At 45.6% G+C, this 21,454-nt stretch overlaps 1 protein-coding gene across 1 annotated transcript in view; it reads right to left on the bottom strand.

Annotated features, from left to right (window-relative positions):
- Positions 1 to 21,454, bottom strand: part of QSOX2 (quiescin sulfhydryl oxidase 2) — a 214,702-nt gene that overhangs the window by 59,389 nt on the left and 133,859 nt on the right. The window contains exons 7-8 of the mRNA XM_069241624.1: positions 14,171 to 14,314; positions 7,850 to 7,979 (exon numbers count right to left, since the gene is read on the bottom strand). Of these exons, the coding sequence (XP_069097725.1) occupies positions 7,850 to 7,979; positions 14,171 to 14,314 (274 nt within the window). The remainder of the gene's footprint in view (positions 1 to 7,849; positions 7,980 to 14,170; positions 14,315 to 21,454) is intronic.

The raw sequence follows: 21,454 nt of genomic DNA, 5'->3' as shown, positions 1-21,454 counted from the left end.
TCCAACTCACCTGTTGGGCCCTGTTTCCAGTTGAAGGCTAGGAAGACCTCCTCATCCGAGGAGTCATCTCCCATGGCTACACTGGTTACCCCTGGAATTTTGTTCTGGGGTTTGTTTTTGGGACAAGAAGTGTCCTTGGTGTGGTGCCCAGACTGTTTACAGTTGTGGCACCATGCCTTAGTGGCATCCCAGTTCTTACCCTGGTACCCACCTTTGTTTTGGGTTGTGTCTTGGGGCCCACCCACCTGTTCTAGTTTTTGGGGGCCTACAGAGGACTCTTTTTCTTTGTTTCTAGTGTCACCCACTTTCTCCTGGGGAGTTTTTGTAACCCCTTTCTTTTGGTCACCCCCAGTGGAAGTTTTGGTTACCCTAGTCTTGACCCAGTGGTCTGCCTTCTTTCCCAATTCTTGGGGAGAAATTGGACCTAGGTCTACCAGATACTGATGCAACTTTTCATTGAAGCAGTTACTTAAAATGTGTTCTTTCATAAACAAATTATAAAGCCCAACATAGTCACACACTTCATTTCCAGTTAACCAACCATCTAGTGTTTTTACTGAGTAGTCTACAAAATCAACCCAGGTCTGGCTCGAGGATTTTTGAGCCCCCCTGAATCTAATTCTATACTCCTCAGTGGAGAATCCAAAGCCCTCAATCAGGGTACCCTTCATGAGGTCATAAGATTCTGCATCTTTTCCAGAGAGTGTGAGGAGTCTATCCCTACACTTTCCAGTGAACATTTCCCAAAGGAGAGCACCCCAGTGAGATCTGTTTACTTTTCTGGTTACACAAGCCCTCTCAAAAGCTGTGAACCATTTGGTGATGTCATCACCATCTTCATATTTTGTTACAATCCCTTTGGGGATTTTTAGGATATCAGGAGAATCTCTGACCCTATTTAAGTTGCTGCCACCATCGATGGGACCTAGGCCCATCTCTTTTCTTTCCCTTTCTATGGCTAGGAGCTGCTTTTCCAAAGCCAATCTTTTGACCATCCTGGCTAACAGGGGGTCATCTTCACTGGAGTTATCCTCAGTGATTTCAGAGGTGTTGGTCTCTCCTGTGAGGGAACCAGCATCTCTGACTATTATTTTTGGAGTCAGGGTTTGAGGGACCCTGTTCTCCCTAGATAGGACTGGTAGGGGGGAATTTTCCTCCAAGTCACTATCCTCTTCCTCTGAGTTGCCACCCTCAGAGGGGTTGGCCTTTTCAAACTCTGCCAAAAGCTCCTGGAGCTGTATTTTGGTAGGTTTGGGGCCCATTGTTATTTTCTTTATTTTACAGAGTGACCTTAGCTCCCTCATCTTAAGATGGAGGTAAGGTGTGGTGTCGAGTTCCACCACAGTCACATCTGTGCTAGACATTTTGCTTCTAAAAGTTGGAATACTTTTTAAGAATCTACAACTGGTTCTAGAATCTAATTCAAACTTTTACAAACTTTTAAACTCTAAAAGAGATGCTAAACAGGATCTAACACAAGGCCCTAGCAGGTCTTTTAAGAATTTAGAAAACTTTTCAAATTGCAAAAATCAATTTCTAATGACAATTTTGGAATTTGTCGTGTGATCAGGTATTGGCTGAGTAGTCCAGCAAATGCAAAGTCTTGTACCCCACCGCTGATCCACCAATGTAGGAAGTTGGCTCTGTATGTGCTATTTCAAAGTAAGGAATAGCATGCACAGAGTCCAAGGGTTCCCCTTAGAGGTAAAATAGTGGTAAAAATAGATAATACTAATGCTCTATTTTGTGGTAGTGTGGTCGAGCAGTAGGCTTATCCAAGGAGTAGTGTTAAGCATTTGTTGTACATACACATAGACAATAAATGAGGTACACACACTCAGAGACAAATCCAGCCAATAGGTTTTTATATAGAAAAATATCTTTTCTTAGTTTATTTTAAGAACCACAGGTTCAAATTCTACATGTAATATCTCATTCGAAAGGTATTGCAGGTAAGTACTTTAGGAACTTCAAATCATCAAAATTGCATGTACACTTTTCAAGTTATTCACAAATAGCTGTTTTAAAAATGGACACTTAGTGCAATTTTCACAGTTCCTAGGGGAGGTAAGTATTTGTTAGGTTAACCAGGTAAGTAAGACACTTACAGGGCTTAGTTCTTGGTCCAAGGTAGCCCACCGTTGGGGGTTCAGAGCAACCCCAAAGTCACCACACCAGCAGCTCAGGGCCGGTCAGGTGCAGAGTTCAAAGTGGTGCCCAAAACACATAGGCTAGAATGGAGAGAAGGGGGTGCCCCGGTTCCGGTCTGCTTGCAGGTAAGTACCCGCGTCTTCGGAGGGCAGACCAGGGGGGTTTTGTAGGGCACCGGGGGGGACACAAGCCCACACAGAAATTTCACCCTCAGCGGCGCGGGGGCGGCCGGGTGCAGTGTAGAAACAAGCGTCGGGTTTTCAATGTTAGTCTATGAGAGATCTCGGGATCTCTTCAGCGCTGCAGGCAGGCAAGGGGGGGATTCCTCGGGGAAACCTCCACTTGGGCGAGGGAGAGGGACTCCTGGGGGTCACTCCTCCAGTGAAAGTCCGGTCCTTCAGGTCCTGGGGGCTGCGGGTGCAGGGTCTCTCCCAGGCGTCGGGACTTTAGGTTCAAAGAGTCGCGGTCAGGGGAAGCCTCGGGATTCCCTCTGCAGGCGGCGCTGTGGGGGCTCAGGGGGGACAGGTTTTGGTACTCACAGTATCAGAGTAGTCCTGGGGTCCCTCCTGAGGTGTTGGATCGCCACCAGCCGAGTCGGGGTCGCCGGGTGCAGTGTTGCAAGTCTCACGCTTCTTGCGGGGAGCTTGCAGGGTTCTTTGGAGCTGCTGGAAACAAAGTTGCAGCTTTTCTTGGAGCAGGTCCGCTGTCCTCGGGAGTTTCTTGTCTTTTCGAAGCAGGGGCAGTCCTCAGAGGATGTCGAGGTCGCTGGTCCCTTTGGAAGGCGTCGCTGGAGCAGGATCTTTGGAAGGCAGGAGACAGGCCGGTGAGTTTCTGGAGCCAAGGCAGTTGTCGTCTTCTGGTCTTCCGCTGCAGGGGTTTTCAGCTAGGCAGTCCTTCTTCTTGTAGTTGCAGGAATCTGATTTTCTAGGGTTCAGGGTAGCCCTTAAATACTAAATTTAAGGGCGTGTTTAGGTCTGGGGGGTTAGTAGCCAATGGCTACTAGCCCTGAGGGTGGGTACACCCTCTTTGTGCCTCCTCCCAAGGGGAGGGGGTCACAGTCCTAACCCTATTGGGGGAATCCTCCATCTGCAAGATGGAGGATTTCTAAAAGTTAGAGTCACCTCAGCTCAGGACACCTTAGGGGCTGTCCTGACTGGCCAGTGACTCCTCCTTGTTTTTCTCATTATTTTCTCCGGCCTTGCCGCCAAAAGTGGGGCCTGGCCGGAGGGGGCGGGCAACTCCACTAGCTGGAGTGTCCTGCTGGGTTGGCACAAAGGAGGTGAGCCTTTGAGGCTCACCGCCAGGTGTGACAATTCCTGCCTGGGGGAGGTGTTAGCATCTCCACCCAGTGCAGGCTTTGTTACTGGCCTCAGAGTGACAAAGGCACTCTCCCCATGGGGCCAGCAACATGTCTCGGTTTGTGGCAGGCTGCTAAAACTAGTCAGCCTCCACAGATAGTCGGTTAAGTTTCAGGGGGCACCTCTAAGGTGCCCTCTGTGGTGTATTTTACAATAAAATGTACACTGGCATCAGTGTGCATTTATTGTTCTGAGAAGTTTGATACCAAACTTCCCAGTTTTCAGTGTAGCCATTATGGTGCTGTGGAGCTCGTGTTTGACAGACTCCCAGACCATATACTCTTATGGCTACCCTGCACTTACAATGTCTAAGGTTTTGTTTAGACACTGTAGGGGTACCATGCTCATGCACTGGTACCCTCACCTATGGTATAGTGCACCCTGCCTTAGGGCTGTAAGGCCTGCTAGAGGGGTGTCTTACCTATACTGCATAGGCAGTGAGAGGCTGGCATGGCACCCTGAGGGGAGTGCCATGTCGACTTACTCATTTTGTTCTCACCAGCACACACAGGCTTGTAAGCAGTGTGTCTGTGCTGAGTGAGGGGTCTCTAGGGTGGCATAAGACATGCTGCAGCCCTTAGAGACCTTCCTTGGCATCAGGGCCCTTGGTACTAGAAGTACCAGTTACAAGGGACTTATCTGAATGCCAGGGTGTGCCAATTGTGGATACAATGGTACATTTTAGGTGAAGGAACACTGGTGCTGGGGCCTGGTTAGCAGGGTCCCAGCACACTTCTCAGTCAAGTCAGCATCAGTATCAGGCAAAAAGTGGGGGGTAACTGCAACAGGGAGCCATTTCTTTACACAGGATCTCTACGGAAAAAGCAACAGTCGGCCTGCCTTCGTGAACTCTAAGCTCCTTTCACAGCATCTGCTACTTAGAGTGGAAAAGAGTACGATCTGTCTGTACCTTCCCAGAACCTGCTCAGCCCACATTTAAAAACAAGTATTTGCACTGCAATGGGTCTCACGTTTGCTCGAGTTTGAGCTATTAGCTTTGTAAATTCCTAACGGGACTTTCTTTGCCACATAAATTGAAACTGAAAAGTGAAACAGTTGATATAAGCGACCCGATTCAAAGCACCATGGCCACCACGAGCGTGAGCACGAAGGAGACACACAAAAGGAAAAAGAAGTGAGTTTGCAGTCAAACGTATCGGCAAATTTTCCATGTTACAGGGTCGATGGCCAAGGCAATACTACCCCAAAGAGGGACAAACATAAAGCATTTACCAATGATAACAAAGGATTTTTGAAAGGCAAGCCCATGAATGAGTAATAGTGATGGGCGTGGTTCAAAGCCCACAGATAGATTACAACACATAAGCACGCTTGTACGCTTGACCTAAAAAACACCAAAGTCATTCAAAGACAAGTCCAGCAAATCTGTGTGGGTGGCTTGTAAAAAACTAGAGACTCGTGCAGCACTACAGTGAAGTAACACTGAGGAGCCCAAAGATCAGGCAACAGAGTCCGCTGTGTCAAGACCGTATCTAAGAATTTGCTTAGCAGGTCAAAAATCATTATGAACCACCTCAGCAAAGTAGCCGGTGGCATGATCTAGGGTCAGTAAAACTACCATCCCTGCCATCGTCCAAACAACACAGGAGTAGCGGGAGATCAGGCAATTAGCATTATATGAGCATAAAGCCACAGAAACCACTTCCATACTATATCGGACATGGCAGATACAGACAAATATGGTGAGATGACATTAACCTTGCGATAGAAAGTGAAACCATACAGCATAGGAAGGCTTCAGATTAGAAGATAAAAAATTTGGGTCACCAGTAGCTAAGTGGTAATAACGTGTGGCCCGGTCGCACACCACTGGGGCAGAGCATGGCTGATTCCAGATACACTTAATGGGCTCCATCATTGCCTAGTTAAAGGGTGGCATGGGTTCCGAACAGTAAAGGCTAGCCTGGAGGATTAACGTTAACAAGTTTGTCTTAACCTTGCAGACACCCTCATGAAATGAAGAAATGTCACCTGAAGGAAAACCTGCGGCCACAAAAGGCCAATCGCCAGCTAGGACTCCCAACCATTGCCACTGTGAAAGCCAAGTGAAAAAGTTTTCTTTGACTCAGAAGAAAGGGTGAAATAGGCTTTCTCAAGTCATCCATGACTTCACAAACCTCCCCAAAGGCATACTGGATGAAGCAGAGGATACAGAAGAGCAAGCTGGCTGCCCAGAACTCCAAGGTCAAGGATGTGAAGTGCAACTGGACATCACCAGCAGCAGTCACAAAGACCTAATTCACACCAAACAAGTGGGCAGTTGACATCTGAGCGGCCGAGATGTGGGCCCTGCACTGCCAGCAGCCACAGCATGACCATCAACGCCGAAGACAACAAAGCTATGGCAAGACCTTCGATGACAAAGTAGATTATGGAGGTGCAGGGATGGAGCAGAGCAGGAGGTCGAAGATGACTTGTGCCACGACAAAGGCTGCCCAGTGGAGGGGCATATGTCAGGGCACAGAAGAGCCAAGTAGGTGCTTGAAAAAGGCTGTGGGAACAGCCACAGGTGGAGGGCCCAGAAACTCCTTAGGCCTGAAGGTGCACCAGAGGGAGGCGGAGGAGGCCTAAGCCTCATACACAGAGCCTGGGTGATGCCGTCACTAGAGGGGAGTCAACATGGAAGAAGCGCCGGGACTAGATCTGGCAACACATGCTTACTGAAGGACAGAACTGGGCAGCAACACTGGGCCTCTTCCCACCCATGCAGGAACCATGAGAGAAGATGCTTTGAAGTCAGAGAGGATGGGAAGCCACAAACCTATGACCCGCCCTGAGATTGAAAGTGACTGACAGAAGGGAAACTCGTATCAGGATAGACAAATGGTCCAATGGAGGGAGACCACAACTAAGAGGCTGAGTCCTAAACTCTATCTTGTGGCCCAGATCCCAAACAAGATAATGTCTAATGGCTCCCAAGCCAGTCTCTACCACCCACTGGAGACAGTGAAGTCTAAGCCAACAGGGTCTGGGGAGGCACAAAGCACTGGAGAAAGACACCTGGAAGGGGACCAACCAGAGCAACTAGATAAGTAACACTGTAAAACGTGAAAACCCACAGACAACTTCAGAAAAGAGGATATTGGATCTGTGCTGAAGGGTATGGAGAAAATAAAACAGAAAAGAAAAAACTTACATCAAACAGGTGGTTACAGGGCACCGTGGCACAATACATGTTAGCGTCATTGGTGCATGAGAGCTATTACAAAATTCCAAAAAGCAGTCTGGTGCCTGAGGGAAGATTCATGAGGTGAGGAATGTGCATGTAGAAGTGTCCATTATAAGAAAACATGGCTGTACGGCTACACTCCAGGGCAAAGGAAAGGTGTTAAACGTGCCTAGAAAGCTGAGGGCACAATTAAACTGGCATAGAAGCACAGTGCATCAATGCTAAGGGCCACACAATTCAAACATTTCTATCTTCCCTTACACAAGGGGTGAACCATATGACATTTACTCTAAGGCAACCTTATACCCCAGAGGACAGTGGAATAGAATACAACTGTTTCCCTGCTCTGATAAGTAAATTCCCCCAAGGTGCTACTCTGGATTTACAAGCCATGAGTCTGTGGTTTTTTACCATAAATCAGGGCAGCTGGCTTTCGTACAGGTAAGCATCAGGCCTCATGGAATAAAGCTGGTCCTGGCACAGAGACATTTATGCTTAAATAAATGACCACAGCCAGCAATAATTGCACTTAATCCAGGGTTTCAGGCAATGAGTCAGTCTGGAGGATTCATCAGTGGAAGCGAACCCTGCAGTTTAGAGCAGAACTAGTCAGACCACTGGCTGCTAAAAGTGACTGCTGTGCTGCAACAGTACTTGGATTAGGAAATCACTCCTGTAGGAAGGGACCACATCTCTCATTCATTCCAGAAGGTGAGCCTACAGGCAAGAAGACAATGACTCATGAGCACCATTATCAGTGCTGATAAGGCACAGAAATAATTTTGCAAATGGGAGAAAGAAACTCAAGGCGATGGGACCCCTCTGCAGGCTCATTCAACAACAAAACATAAATGATTTAAAATCTCTATATTTTTTTAATTCTGCATCTAGACGGAAAACTTGTGAATAAGGGGAAACAAGAACACTGCAGCTTTAACTGTGAGAGAAGCCACATTTCGACATTCCTCAAAAGAATAAAACCACATTATGTCTATGATCAGAACTATTTATTATGAAGCAGTCCTAATACTTTTGTAATTGCTTTTATGCATCTAAAGGATCTGTCTGATTGTATTTTTAAGGCACTGACTTTGCTGTACACAAACACCATAGCAGGGCAAAGGCACACAACAGAGGGACATATGCACACCTGAGCAGTGACTGCAATGAAGTCCTTGAATGTCTCAAGCTTCTCGCCTTCCAACATCTTGTGAGTGGCCAGCTCCACTCTCAGCAGATAATGCAATCCCGACTCGAGGTCGACCATGTACAGCTTGGATCTGAAACACAAAGACGGTATGAAATATTACATACTCTGGTTCTCACATTGAATACCCCAAGTGCAGCAATCCGGAAAAGGAAGAAAGAGGAAGTGGGGGATGCAATGGCTTCACCAAAGTAATCTGGCACTGATGCCACTGGCTGGTGCTCAAACCATTATTTTAAGTTTGGCTGGGCTCAGGTTAGACATGCATCCTGTAGCGCTGACCCTAGGGCAGCAAACGGGAAAAGAACAGATGATGGACTGAATGCCGAACAATGTCAGACATTCACCCCCAGTCAAAGATGTGGGCCGGAATCCATCATTTGTTGCCCACCCAGCCGCCCCAGGTGGCACACAGCCATGTGCAAATCAGTCTTGACCCTGCAGCCCATGGGAACAGTCCAGCCCAAACTGCCAGGGGTTCAAGCGTGCATGGATTATTTTCAGTTTACTTGAAGGCTGCTCACTTACAAAAACCATGTTTTGGGCTGTTTTAGATTTCTTGTCTATGTTGTATTTTATTTGTACACCACAGATCTAGCTGTAAGAAGCAATAAAGAACAGCAGATTATGAATTGATCACTCATACAGCCTACCTTAAAGACACACACAGGCCCACACCGAAGCACCACTAATGCTAATCCAAAGACACCCACCATCCAAAATCGATGTGGGGCACAGCACGCGACTTGGTGAAGATGCAAGAACATCTGTGCAGTGCAAAGTCCCCCAAACCTAAATGCTTCAGACATGCAGAGAGCTTTTTCCCAGGGTTGTTAAGGGGATTCTGCTAAGATCAGACGGGTCCTTTCTGGCCCCCTGTGTCACTCTGCTCTTGGCTTGAACACTAATGGGGGATCAGAGCATTAGGCAGATGAAAACAGCCGCCACCGCGCTCTTCACAGATATTCCCCTCATTAACAAATACCAGAAGGAACAACAGAAAGCATATGATGGGAGCAGAGAGAGAATGACTGCATCTAGATTCCTGCTCTGCTCCTAGGGCACAATACACATAATAGATGCTAATAATGAGATGCAGTGATGGTGAATTTAATGAAAATGCAAAAAAGGAAGGCAAAAGCCCATTACTTACATTGCAAAAACAGGGGACTGAACCCCGGAATTAAACAACTAAACTCACGTGTGAAAGTTTTAATATGAAAAAAAAAAACAATATTAATTTTGCTAACCAGCCAGATAACGCTCTATAAAGCATGCAGAACAAATAGGCGCAGACGGTAAGTCCTCTGATGATGCAAATGCAAATCTCCAGGAGCCTCCTTGCGACTCTCAGATAGGGCGAGCAAAAAAACTGAGCGGTCTTTAGTGACATAAATAAATGTGCTTCCCAATGCCAAAGAACCAAAGGTATTTCAAAAGCAGCCTTTTGTGTGTCTAGGGGAACTTCTTCCATGTGGGCAGCTGCAGGATTACATTTGTACTTATGACAAACATTTCCCATGTTTGCATGAGGGTGAGAACCGATTTGCTGATTTAGTCACTTGTTTTCTTCAATTGGGTAAAACAGTACTAATTAAAAGGGAAAAGTAACATTGCTAAGGTGTTCTTAATTAATTAGCAAAAAAAAAGTTACCAAGCTGAATTTTGAACATTGGTAGTCTTCTGCAATGTCATGAAAAACTTTAAAAAAAAAAAAAAAACATGGCCACCTCCCTTACACTCCTGAGATGAAGAAAACCCCCCTCCAACAGCTGAGAGTGCACTGTAGTCTGGAAACCACACACCAAAGGTGGGAGACAGCCAAAATACCCTTCTCCGCCAGTCTGTCAATGGCCTGCAACAGTGCTGGGACCAGCGCCAGTGTCCAAAGGGACCTGCACATTGCTCCTCATCTGCATTTTACATTCAGATCTCGAGGCCCGACCCCGCCCAGCTGCATAGGGGAACAAAGGCCCTACTAAAGGGGGGAAATCGTAGCCCGCACAGTCCGACCCAGGTTTGACTACAGTTTTTTAGCACCTTCAGAGGGTGACGCCTGATTCACTTTACATATCCTCCATATGCAGACCCCAAGGGAGCATCTGCAAGCCTTTGATTAACCTTTTTTTCCAAGAGAGACATGGATCTGCTCATGAAAATCTACTACTTGGTTTCACTGGGTACGGACAAAAGTCCTGACACTGCGCAGACAGCTGTGCCATATGCTAGTTTTTCCCCCTCACTGTTTCCGACACTGAGACCACTAAGAGTATTCTACAGATTATCTAATGACATCAGAGCACAAGGCATTGCTGGTGCTGGGGTGTACGCATAATGTGGGCAGATACTGCTTGGGTTTACTGTTGCTGTCCCCTCAGCAAAATTTCAGAAGGCGTACGTTTGGTGTCATCTGAGGCTCTAGTGTGCTGCAGACTTTTTTTTACCTTCACTTCTGGGTGTGGAAACTAGAAATTCTCCCATTGCAAAACACAAAAACACACTCAATTCCCCTGTATTGGGTCCATAACTCAATGTCCAATATCTATGGTTTGGGTTGTGACAGATTTAGTGCACATGGTTCAGATAATATTCATCAGTTCCATGGGTTGTTTCCATCTTGGGGTATGTAGTTCAAGCCTTTCATGTTGCCTTGAGGACCCAATACTCTATTAACATTCCACTTGTAGTTCCCAGTCGCCTGTCTGAGAGACACCAAGGAATCCACATTCTGCCCCATGCTGGTCTAAGCCCTATCAGGTAAATACAGACTGATGAAAACTGCTTTACTTCTTTTGTCAGCTTTTTCTGTAGATCTGCTCAGCAACAAGCTACACCTGGCTGCCGAGGACTCTTTGAATTCACATTCTGTGGCTGCCTGTTGACTACCTATTGTTTCCCCTTCATTAAGAACAGTGCAGAATTGGCAGAGATGCCTTTGAGGAGGTCTACAGTTACAGACTATCCCTAAGTTTCCTTAGTGGATAAAGCCGGGAAGATGCACTCAACTCTGGCTGGGCTTTACTCTGGTTTTGAAGATGCCACACACTGGCTTCTCACCAGTGCTGCCAGAAATGGCTATGACTAAGAATGGTTTCTATGCAGCCTCAAAATTATTACCACTGTTTCTTTTCCTTAAAGTCAACCAGTGGACCATTGCCACATGTATCAGCACCATGTCCCATTACTTTAGAGCGTACCTCAAATTCTGCATGACTTTGCTGCATGAGAGCAGAGCTGAAACTGCATGAAGAATTTACAATCAAGAAAATCAAAAGGAAGAATTTACCAAGATGTAAGACAAGATCAATAAAATCAAAACTCTTAGACGCACCAACTATGGAGCCGCAGATGTTAAGGTCAAAATAGTCTGGGGATTTAACAAATAACTAGTAGATTTGCTCTCTAACAAAGGAAATCTCTATGGACCAAAAGAACAACCGAGTATGAACATTTGAAAGCTCATTTTCATTGCAGCTGAAACTGAATGACAGACTATCCAAACCTGGCAGGTATCCACCTCTCTACACACTTCTATCGTACAGTCCTGTGTTTAGGGTGTTTATGGTAGATGAGCACTAAAATCAAAATTGTTTGCATTTAAGCCACATTGACCTCAAGCAGTTTCTGTCCATCCAGACACCAGCCTGTAATGCTTAAGCATGCTCTCTCGCACCATGTACTTCTCCAATTCACAGATCGGCGCAGTTACAAAAGATGATAGCAGCAGTACTCTGGTTCCCACAGAACTTAAAGAGTGTGTGACATTCACTCTTTCATCCACAGCACTCAGAGTAGTGTGATAACCATTTGCAAATGCGCTTCTGGGCCTCATTGTGGGTAAGACGTTTAATATAAATGCAACTACATTGGAATGCACCTAAATACTTTGTCAAGAGCTCGGGCCACACCAATTACACTTCATAACCCATCAATCTATTCATTACTAATACACACTTACAGACTACAAAAACAGAACAGATGCAGTACTGATGTTACAGCTCTTAAAACAGAACCGGACTAAAGTCACTGAATGCAAGTGATGGAGAGAAAGCAGGGAGAGTACTGCAAAGAAACACAAACCCTAGAAATGACTATATAAATACCTCACGTCACATACAAAATACATCCAGGGCAACTGAAACCATGAAGCAACTAAATTATGCATCGACGTTGAGTAAGTGGTAACAAAAAGAAAACAATACAGCACAATCTGTGGCATTATTATTTCTTAATTTTGTAATTTTAATACACATTAATACTGTCTGATCAAGTGGTTCTCACTGGTACCTGTTCAACACCAGAATAGAGGGATCAGTAACGAAAGGTGGCCTACTAACCTTGCTACAAGGTCTGCTAATGCATGGGAGCACGTATGGGGCTATAAAATAAAATGAAAAAAAACAGCCTTTGGTCTATTTGAGCTATAAACGTGTTTTTGTTGAAATCTGCAAATTATGAGTGGTGAATCATGTGGCAAGTGTGGTAAATCTAAAATTATGTGGAAATCGCCAGGCAGCAAAACTGCATAATTCCAGTGGCTCCGATACTTAATGTAGAACTTGCACACATTTTCCTTCCCCTGTTTATCTCCTTAAACAGAGATCTTCTTTCAAGTGTATTAAATATGCTCCACTATTAACAGTAACAATTGCATAGCGTTCTCAACACAGACCTGTGCTCCAAAGTGACACATTGTTTCAGATCAATATTCCCAGATAAGCAGCTTAGTGCTGCCACCCAATGGGGTCCAGACACCAGCTCAGCACTCTTGGAATCAGTAATCTACTGTTTGAGAAGCAATCTTTCACCACAACAGACTCTGTGTATCACTTTCCCCCTTTTCAGCCTCAGTTTGCTACACAAAAGATGAAAAGTCAAATTAAATTCCTCGTGGAGGCCATGCAACGTTCTTTGGTTGAGGGCAGGGGGCGCGATGTCTGTTAGTGAGATGGGGAGCGCTTAGGACATGCTCATGCTTGCACCATTGACATTCTGGCACAATAAGGCCCTATCTACAGAGAACATGTGCAGCTGCCCCTTGGCTGACAATTGTGGCAACACCAAGGCACAGACACAGAAATCTTAAAAGTTGCTATTACTCTGTAGGTTTTGCTGCTGCCTTCTTAAACGTTTGGTCACAGAACTATTCTCAGTCCCTTCGCTTCCACACTAGGTAGACGCTACAATACAAGTTCACTGGCACAGTCTGAAGGCCACACTTCGTAAGTGCCTGCTGTGTTCTTCCTAAAGGAAGGGTAAAGATGCGTCTTTACAGTTTTTATTTTTCTGTCTGTCTACTGGCCACAGATGTCGCTTCTTCTCTTGGGCTAGGGAGGAGATGGGACTACTGGCGAAGTTGCTGACAGTGGAAGCAAGAGACGGAAGTGACGACACCGTCTATGAGCAGTTTTTTTATGGTCGGGTACCCCTCCCCCTTCTCTGCTCCCTCAGACACCGCGTGCTTTAACACTGGAGCTGGCTAACTCCAGAGAGACATCCACTTCACTCAACATTTTCTCCAGCCTTCATCTTCGGGTGCATTTCAGTGAGCTGGGAGGTATCACTTGCCCTGCAGCTGGAATCATCCCATGAAAAACTACCTGGCAAAGAACACTTTGATGATGCGGTAAAACACTGCAAACTTTTCTGTATGGACTTTAAAAGGCTCTTGTACGATAATGTGAAGCATTACAAGTAAATAGTATGAGAATTAATATAACTGTGTGGTATCAAAGAACTATAAAATAATACTAGTGTAGGTTAAAAGGTCATGTGACACTGCACTTTCAAGCCAGAGCCTCCTCCCATCTGTACTGCTGCCAGACAAAAATAACAAATTGTCGAGCTATCTGAGATACTAACAACATTACAGTGTCATGTGTGTGCCCCTGAAATTTAAGCTGAGGCGCCTGGATAAATAAAGCGATCACTGCTGTGTGTAAGGCAGACACTTTATGTGGTAGCACACAACTACTGCTCAAACAAAACATGTACTTTGACCCCCGACGCGTGGGCGGTGCCAAAGTTCCTCTAATAATGCTCACATAATTGTCTAAAAAAAAAAAACACACTGAAAAACTATTTACCACAAGATGGCAGCAGAGAACAGCACATGAAAACTGAGCAATCAGATGCACGACTAACTAGGAGCCAAGACTGCATATTTAAAGGGTCTGTTCTGCAGGGCAGGCCCCAGCTTTCTGGACTACTGGTCATGATAAACAAGCTAAAGAGCCCCCCCCCCCCCATAAAAGTAAAGCTTACGGGTCATGCTTGTCTAAGCCTCGGATTTCATCCTTTTCTTCTATTTTCTGCTTGACTGGCACCTCCAGCTGTGATATCTGCCGCTTCTTAACGCCGGGCAGGGACTTTAAATGGGAGGAAAACGTCGCCCGAAGGGGGGTCGCACTGTGGGGGAAACAAACACAGGGGTTAGCACTTCAAGCAGAGTATAAAGCACTTAACACGTCAAGCTCCCGACAAATCAATCTTATTCAGATGGGAAGCAGGCACAAAACTTTGTCCTGAAATCTCCCAAGGCGGCCACCAGCCCGGCAGATTCTGGATAAATGCGAAAAAATACGCGGCCTCTTTAACGACCTGTTCCTTGAGTAGTAACCTAGAAAACCTCTACTTCCAGGGGTGCTCGCCCTCTGTCGCGGTGGAGCCCGCTCTGCGTATTGCAAACAGGCAAAAATACATTTCGACTCTTTTTCAACATCTGGGATTGGGGATGACGTACCTGGGCCGGCAGTGACCCATATAATAATATGATAAATTCATGAATAATGACTATCTTCGCCCAGGCACGGGCCACGGAATACTCCCCCCAACACACCCTTTTTATACCCAGGGAACGTCCCAAAACAATACAACAACATAACAACCAAAAGCAACATTTCCATCATCTTGTGAAACATTTACGCAAATAGATATGTATAAAATTAGAACAAGAAAAAATGGGTTCAAAGGCCACACGAGGCAGCACTGCTGACGTAAATCCCATTTTAAACCAGTGGTTCCCAACCTGTGGCCCGGGGACCCCTGGGAGTCCGCAAAGCCTCCTCAGGGGGTCTGAGACTGCTTAGAAAATTAATAACAGATTAATAAAGTGTTCATAAAGTGGTTAAATGTACAACTGACATTTTTAAACATACTGTAAATGTGAACAAATTTGAAATTGGAGGCTAAAAATTAATTAGTAACCTCAGACTGATTCGTGGGAGCAGCGCGAGTGTATCAAACAGAATATACCATGGACGATGCGCGGCTTCCCTTGAATTTATAAATGCTCCAATCTTCCTATTACATTTTTTTTATTTTATCTGTTTGCAAATTAAATAATCTGTGTTGTCATTTGTGTATGTGTGTGTTTGATGGAATGCTTGCTTCTGTATTGTTTTTCGGTTCAAATCATCCACAATATATAGGCCTCGGTACCTGGCTTCAAGTAATGACTCAGTGGGGGTCCCCTGATTCCAATAATGATCCTGTTGGGGTCCCCGGGTTCCAGTAATGATAAAGTGCGGGTCCACAAAAGCCAACATTTTGGGAACTACTGGTATAAACCAGTATACAGCTCCACCTACAGGGAAGAGACACACTAGGGCAGCCAAGGAGCATCACAGAGGCAGAATGTTGCATTGTGGGAGCTGTAGGTCAGTTTATTTTTGTCGGACTCTTGATGGAGGCTGGATCTAAAAGAATAATACATTCGACTATTATTATGGAAGCCAGAATGAGAACGAGGAGAGGTTGCATGAATTTAATTACTGCACTTATCATGATGAAATTACATTTTCAGTTAAGTAAAACAAACGCAAACAAAGGAAGTATTTCCCATCTAAAAACACTGATAAAATCAATCCTTTAGCTCTGGTGAAGTATTGAATAAGATGTCACCGGCCCCCTCACCTGAGACGAGGGCAGAAGAGACCAGGGTTTGCTGCCGGCGGACACCTTGCCTCGGGCTGCAAGTGCATCCGATCTGCACGAAGCTTACGTCATAAGAAGCAGCTACATTTCATCAGGTAGCAGTACTGGGCTGTGAAGAAACAGGCCTAGACTTTGATGCTACACCCTAAAGCAGTGGTCTCCAAACTTTTTAATGCCGCGCCCCCCCAGTTGAAAAATAAAAGTCATTGGGCCCCCCCTTTCAGAATTTTTCACAATTATTTTACAAACATGGCAATGTTTAAATATGTCTAGTCCTATTTAAACATTGCAGTTAAATGCTGTTACCTTTTTTAAAATGCAATAACATGCTTCAGCTTAAAACAAAGGCCTGTTATTTGTATAATGCTTCTTTTGGCCAGAGTCTGGCGCCCCTCCGGGACCACTTGAGGCCCCCCTAGGGGGGGACCATCCCCCAGTTTTAAGACCTCTGCCCTAAGGGGTGAGAGAGGAGCAGCTTGAGGCCCTCCGGAGAGAAAAAAAAAAGCAGATGCAGGTGGGAGGAACAAGAGAGGCTCAGGAGTGGGTAGTTTTAGGTAGAAATTAAGCCTGGGTGGAATTTCAATGAAGTTGGAGTAATCGGAGTAATTTCACATTACTCTTCTCTTTGATGCGGAATTACCGATCATTACACAATTACTTCTCCTTGCATAATTAACAGAAATTAGCAGGAGGAATTTTGCGAGCGGCTGCTCAATATTTGTGTTCTACTACATTCAGCGCTGTTTCTTAGCGAAAAATGCATCCTGGGGTCAATGTTGGGTGCAAGAGTGAATTTGTGCTAAGAAATTAGCTCTAAATGTCAGGAGTAAATTGGGGGGAAATTCTATTCCAAAACCACATTTAGTGAGTGCGAGTGAGTTCTGCATTCAGCTCTAGTTCTTAGTGCATCCTCTGGTCCATTTTGGACGCGAAGGGGCATCTTTGCACTAAGAAATGGCACTACGCCCACACCTAGTACAAAGGTGTAACAAATGTGTGTAGCACTGTGTACCAGCACCATGTGGCACCTGAGTCGGCTCCTAGACCCAAAAGCCTGCACCAGTTCCCCTGCAGCGGACAGCCATGATGAGAGACAGAACTTGCTGGCCGTGTTGGCAGACAGCAGAGCTGTCCCTCATGCTCCGCAAACTTGTCAGGCTTAGCAGAGCAACTACTGCATAGCTGTTACCCATGGATCACCAAACCTACAAAAGCCCTCAGCGAACAAAGCAGCCACAAGAGACAGGACTCAGAGAAACCACCACACAGATCTGTCCGTGCAAAACTCTAGACAGCGGACCTATAGCGTTAGCCACCCAGACCTACAGACTCTGGCCTGGATGGGTGAACCAGCCCTAGAAGGACGGCTTTGCAGGCTTGAGCATCACGAATCATAGATCAAAGGAGCATATAGGTGTAGGCTTTATGCATCAGAGAATTTTACACATATCTTGCAAGCTCCAGTCCATAAAGGCCAAGAATCCTTCGGATCAAGGTCTTGCTAAAATTGAGTTATCAGCTAGCAGACAAACATTAGCTCTAGACATCAAGGCCAATCCTTTCTCCCAATGACAACACATATCCCACAGTTTACTACTCCAAACAGCAGGCCTTCTACTGACCCAGAAAGTACAAACACTGGCAATGGACCAGGGAGCCACCTCTTATGTAACATCAAACATCAGATATACGAGTGTCGTGCTACATCTCCAAGGGTGGGGGAGGGGGTGGTGATCACAGGTGTTTGGGACAGGGGGTTGAGGAAGATTGGCCCAGTAAGTGACATTGTGTAAGTCACAGGTAAATATTCAGTCAATTGAGAGAGTAAACATGTACTCAAGGGCCAGGACATTCTCCAATGGAGCCTGAATTGAGAAGTACGCTAGATTATGGGACCAGGTCTTGGACAGCTGAGCTATCCCTGAGAGGATACAGGTGAAAACCCTGTTCCTTGAGCAATATATTTATCTCTCAAGCTCAGTTCACAGTTCGTGTCAAGTCCTGCACTGGCATTTCTGGCAAGCACCACACCCACCCAACACCACTGAGCTCACGGCAGAGTTCTAGCACCCCAAGTGTACCTAAAAGGATAACACGAGTGTCGAGGGGCGCTGCTCTCTACCTCTCGCCCTCACACTGCCCAGCAGAAGGGATGCTGCCCTGGCAGAGGGACAGGGGAGCTCCCGTGACCGCTAATGGGGAGGAGGAAAGCACCTGGCCAAAGACTACTGGGCGAGTGAAAAGGAGGAGAGCACAGCATCACAGGTCACAACATTAAGACTCAGAAATGAAGGCGGCCATGCAAGGAGGGAGAGTCGCAGACTGGAAACAGAGCAGTCGACCTCAGAAAGTATCAAGGCTGCGGTGGCAAGGCATGGGTGAGCCGCCATACGGGAAGAAGTAAGGATGCAGCAGGAAACCAAATCCAATGTTGTCCTCCTCAACAAGGATGTACCGACCTTCTGGTGGCCTCTGAGAAGACGTCTGTGCCATAATTCTTCATTAAACACTTCTTTGTGCCTTTTGTCTTTTAGCAATGACTCTTCCTGGACATCACATCTGAAATGATCGGTCTTTTGTAGAGAAGTGAACAGAAAAAAGAAAGACCAAAATTGAAGTATACTTCTAACCACAGTAACAATGTAGAAAGGCAAACAAACCCTATGAAATACACCTGTGGATTTATAGGAACCTAGATAGTGTGTGGCAATGGGTCTCCTCTCTGATGTAATAATCATTAGGTGATCAGTTTTATCATCGGGAACGATGGCAGGGCCCACTGGACTGAGGAAAGAATGCTCAAATCCTTGGAGGGAAGGATGTCCCCAAAGATCCATAAACCTCTTGTTGTTTGATTGGACCGCTCTTTTTCCACTGGACACACTGTACAGAATAGAAGATGCTCAGATTGGGTCTTTTTAGCGTGTTGTGACAGCAGGCTTATAAATTATAATGTAAAAAGAACATTCAGGGTCAATTTAGTCAATGTGATATGGACGTTGGAATTGGTCGAAGAAGATGAATCTGAGATGGATGAAAGACTGAAGACAGATATTGGATACAGAATCAACACCATTCGAACCATAAGCGTACAGCCTCCTGAAAGTTTTCAACAGGCTGTACACAAGTGGAGATGCTGAACTTGAACAGATTAAAGAACCAGGCAGTAAAACTAAGTGGCATGACACTTGCAAGAGGAAGCCTGCCTAGACACCTACTAAAGGGCTTCTACTGTATCCAGCAATCTGAAAACCTATGCTGTGCGGTTAGTATTGTTTCTGGTGGGGGAAATGATATATTATCTATTGGAAAGCTATGAAGACACCCTCAACTGCAGTGACCTCAGCTGGGCAGTGTCCTTCTGATAGCTAGTCCACACAGAGCCTGTGTAACCTAGGATTAGGTTGGCTCCCAGATTTGACGGCGTAAGCCACCCACTGAGCTGCAGTGGTGAGGTATCGCAGGATCTTTAAGGATCCTCTAGAATTTTGACTCTCGTAGTCTCTGATCCTTTATAGATGATGGAGTTCATGAACTCATGACTGCCCCATAAGTCTCCAAAGTATTAAGTCACCCTGACACCATAGTGTACTTTGCATTACCAAAATGTTTACATCTATCCAGGCGGTATCATGGATCTGGTAAGGACATGGCTCTTATAGCGTTAAGAGTGACCAACTGTTGTTAGCTCTTTTGACGATAAGCATATAAGGTATGGCATCATGTTGTGTAGCAGATGTCATTTGCCACTGTGGAGTAAGGTCGTGACCTTGCAAAATAATTTCCCCATTTGTCCCGGACTGAGCACACACTCAAGGTTCTAGAGCTGTCCAGGTCTCTCCTAACATCATCTGATACATATCTGCATGACCCTCATACCATTACACCTGGTGTATGTAGCATCTGGGTACACATGGCTGCTTGGTCCTCTTAGTTGCACAAACCTCCTGCAGTAATTTCTGCATGGCCCTCGTCTGAGAAGGTCCTGTTGTCCCTTTTATGTCGTGGCTCTTCATCCCCTGATAAAGAGAGGGCTTCTTCTCAATGCCACTGTCCTCACTTGACACCGAGGCTCAATGTCATGAAATGTCAAGCTAGCAAAGATCAACATCTTGGTTCTTCATCAATACTGAGGGTAGAGAAAAAGGATGGAAATGCTTGGGATTCCTTTGTGGGACACCAGAGTGGACCAGAAATTAACTGGATAGGGGCAGAGCCCTTCCAAGGCTTATTTGTTACACTGGTCCCTTTCCACATGGGTTGAGAAACCAGTAGCCCTAGAATGTACTCATCAGTCCAGCCAATGTCTGTCGATGTTGCTCCCAAACTAGGTTGTCTAATAAATCTGCCCCCAGGGAGTAAATTATTTGGGCGTGTTGGGGAGCGGCCCCTTGGGCAAGGGTTGCTCCCCTTTATTAGGTGGCATGTATTTTGGCTGTTTCTGCCCCCCTTTGAGGACAGATCGGCCATATTTTAAGATCGATCGGCCTGGCACTTGGCTGGCAGTGTGTGTGGGTTAGGGCTTAGCTGGCAGTGGGTGAAGACTGGCGCTTGTCTGGCGGTATGTGTAGACTGGCACTTGGCTGGCAGTGTGTGTAGACTGGCACTTGCCTGGCGATGTGCAGACTTCAAATGCTTAATAATGTTTTATTTCTTGTCATCCTTTGCATTTGTGATCGTAAAGCTTTATTTCTCCTTTTTGGTCTAGTGCAAAACTTTTGTTTTCACTTGCTGCGACTCCTGCTTGAAGTTTCCACACTGGTAGATCTGCAGTTTGTGTGGTTGCATGTATTTGGTAAAAACACATTTTTTTGTAGTGTTTACTCCCAATGTATATCGTTGCCCTGCAAGAATTGTTTTTTTAGTAAATGGTGTAATATTAGCAGCATACTTAGTTTATTGTGTGTGAAATTTTCCTTGGATTTGTGCACAATGTGTATAGTGTTGTCTTGTGTGCAATTTTCTTTTATTTTACCTTACTAGTGGGATATCGTTGATCCTTGCTGTGTCTGTGCAGAGTAGCGGCAGGTGATCCTGAGTCTAGCTGTCTCTAGTAAGTGAGTGGCATCGTATTTGAGAATATAGGTTTATGTGTGCTTTGTACTGCTTGACTTTTCCATCCAGATTGCTATATGCCAGTGGTTTTACTTTCTGTTTGATAAAGCCACACTTTGTGCATCACTTATTTTACACAGTGTTGATTATTGTTGACTTATTTGTCGTTTTACTTTTATTAGTAAGGATTATGGCTAGCTGCAGGAGTACTGCTCAGCAATTTTGTTGATATGCTTTTGAAATGTTCCTCTGACTACGATTAGGAGACTGACTCTGCATCTGAGGCAGAGGAGGACGTCCAAGATTCTGGAAGTAAATTTTCTATCCAAGAGCAATGTCATGATGAAGCCACTCTCAGTGCGGAGGAAGTGCCTCTTTCTGAGGACACTGATGTGCCAATAGTGCAGAAACAGGCATCTGGATTGCAGCGTGGAGTTGAAAGGCTTCTCATTGGAAGTGCTGAACTCTGGGTTACCCTAAAAATGGTGCAGCTGGTGTTGCCTGCCTTTACTGGTGTTGCAGCTGGTTGGTGGACTCCTACAAATCTGTACGAGTTGA

This window comes from Pleurodeles waltl, chromosome 6 (assembly GCF_031143425.1).
Source record: "Pleurodeles waltl isolate 20211129_DDA chromosome 6, aPleWal1.hap1.20221129, whole genome shotgun sequence".
Taxonomy (NCBI): Eukaryota; Metazoa; Chordata; class Amphibia; order Caudata; family Salamandridae; genus Pleurodeles; species Pleurodeles waltl.
The sequence above is the reverse complement of the archived record's forward strand: the minus strand, read 5'-3'. Positions and strand labels throughout refer to the sequence as shown.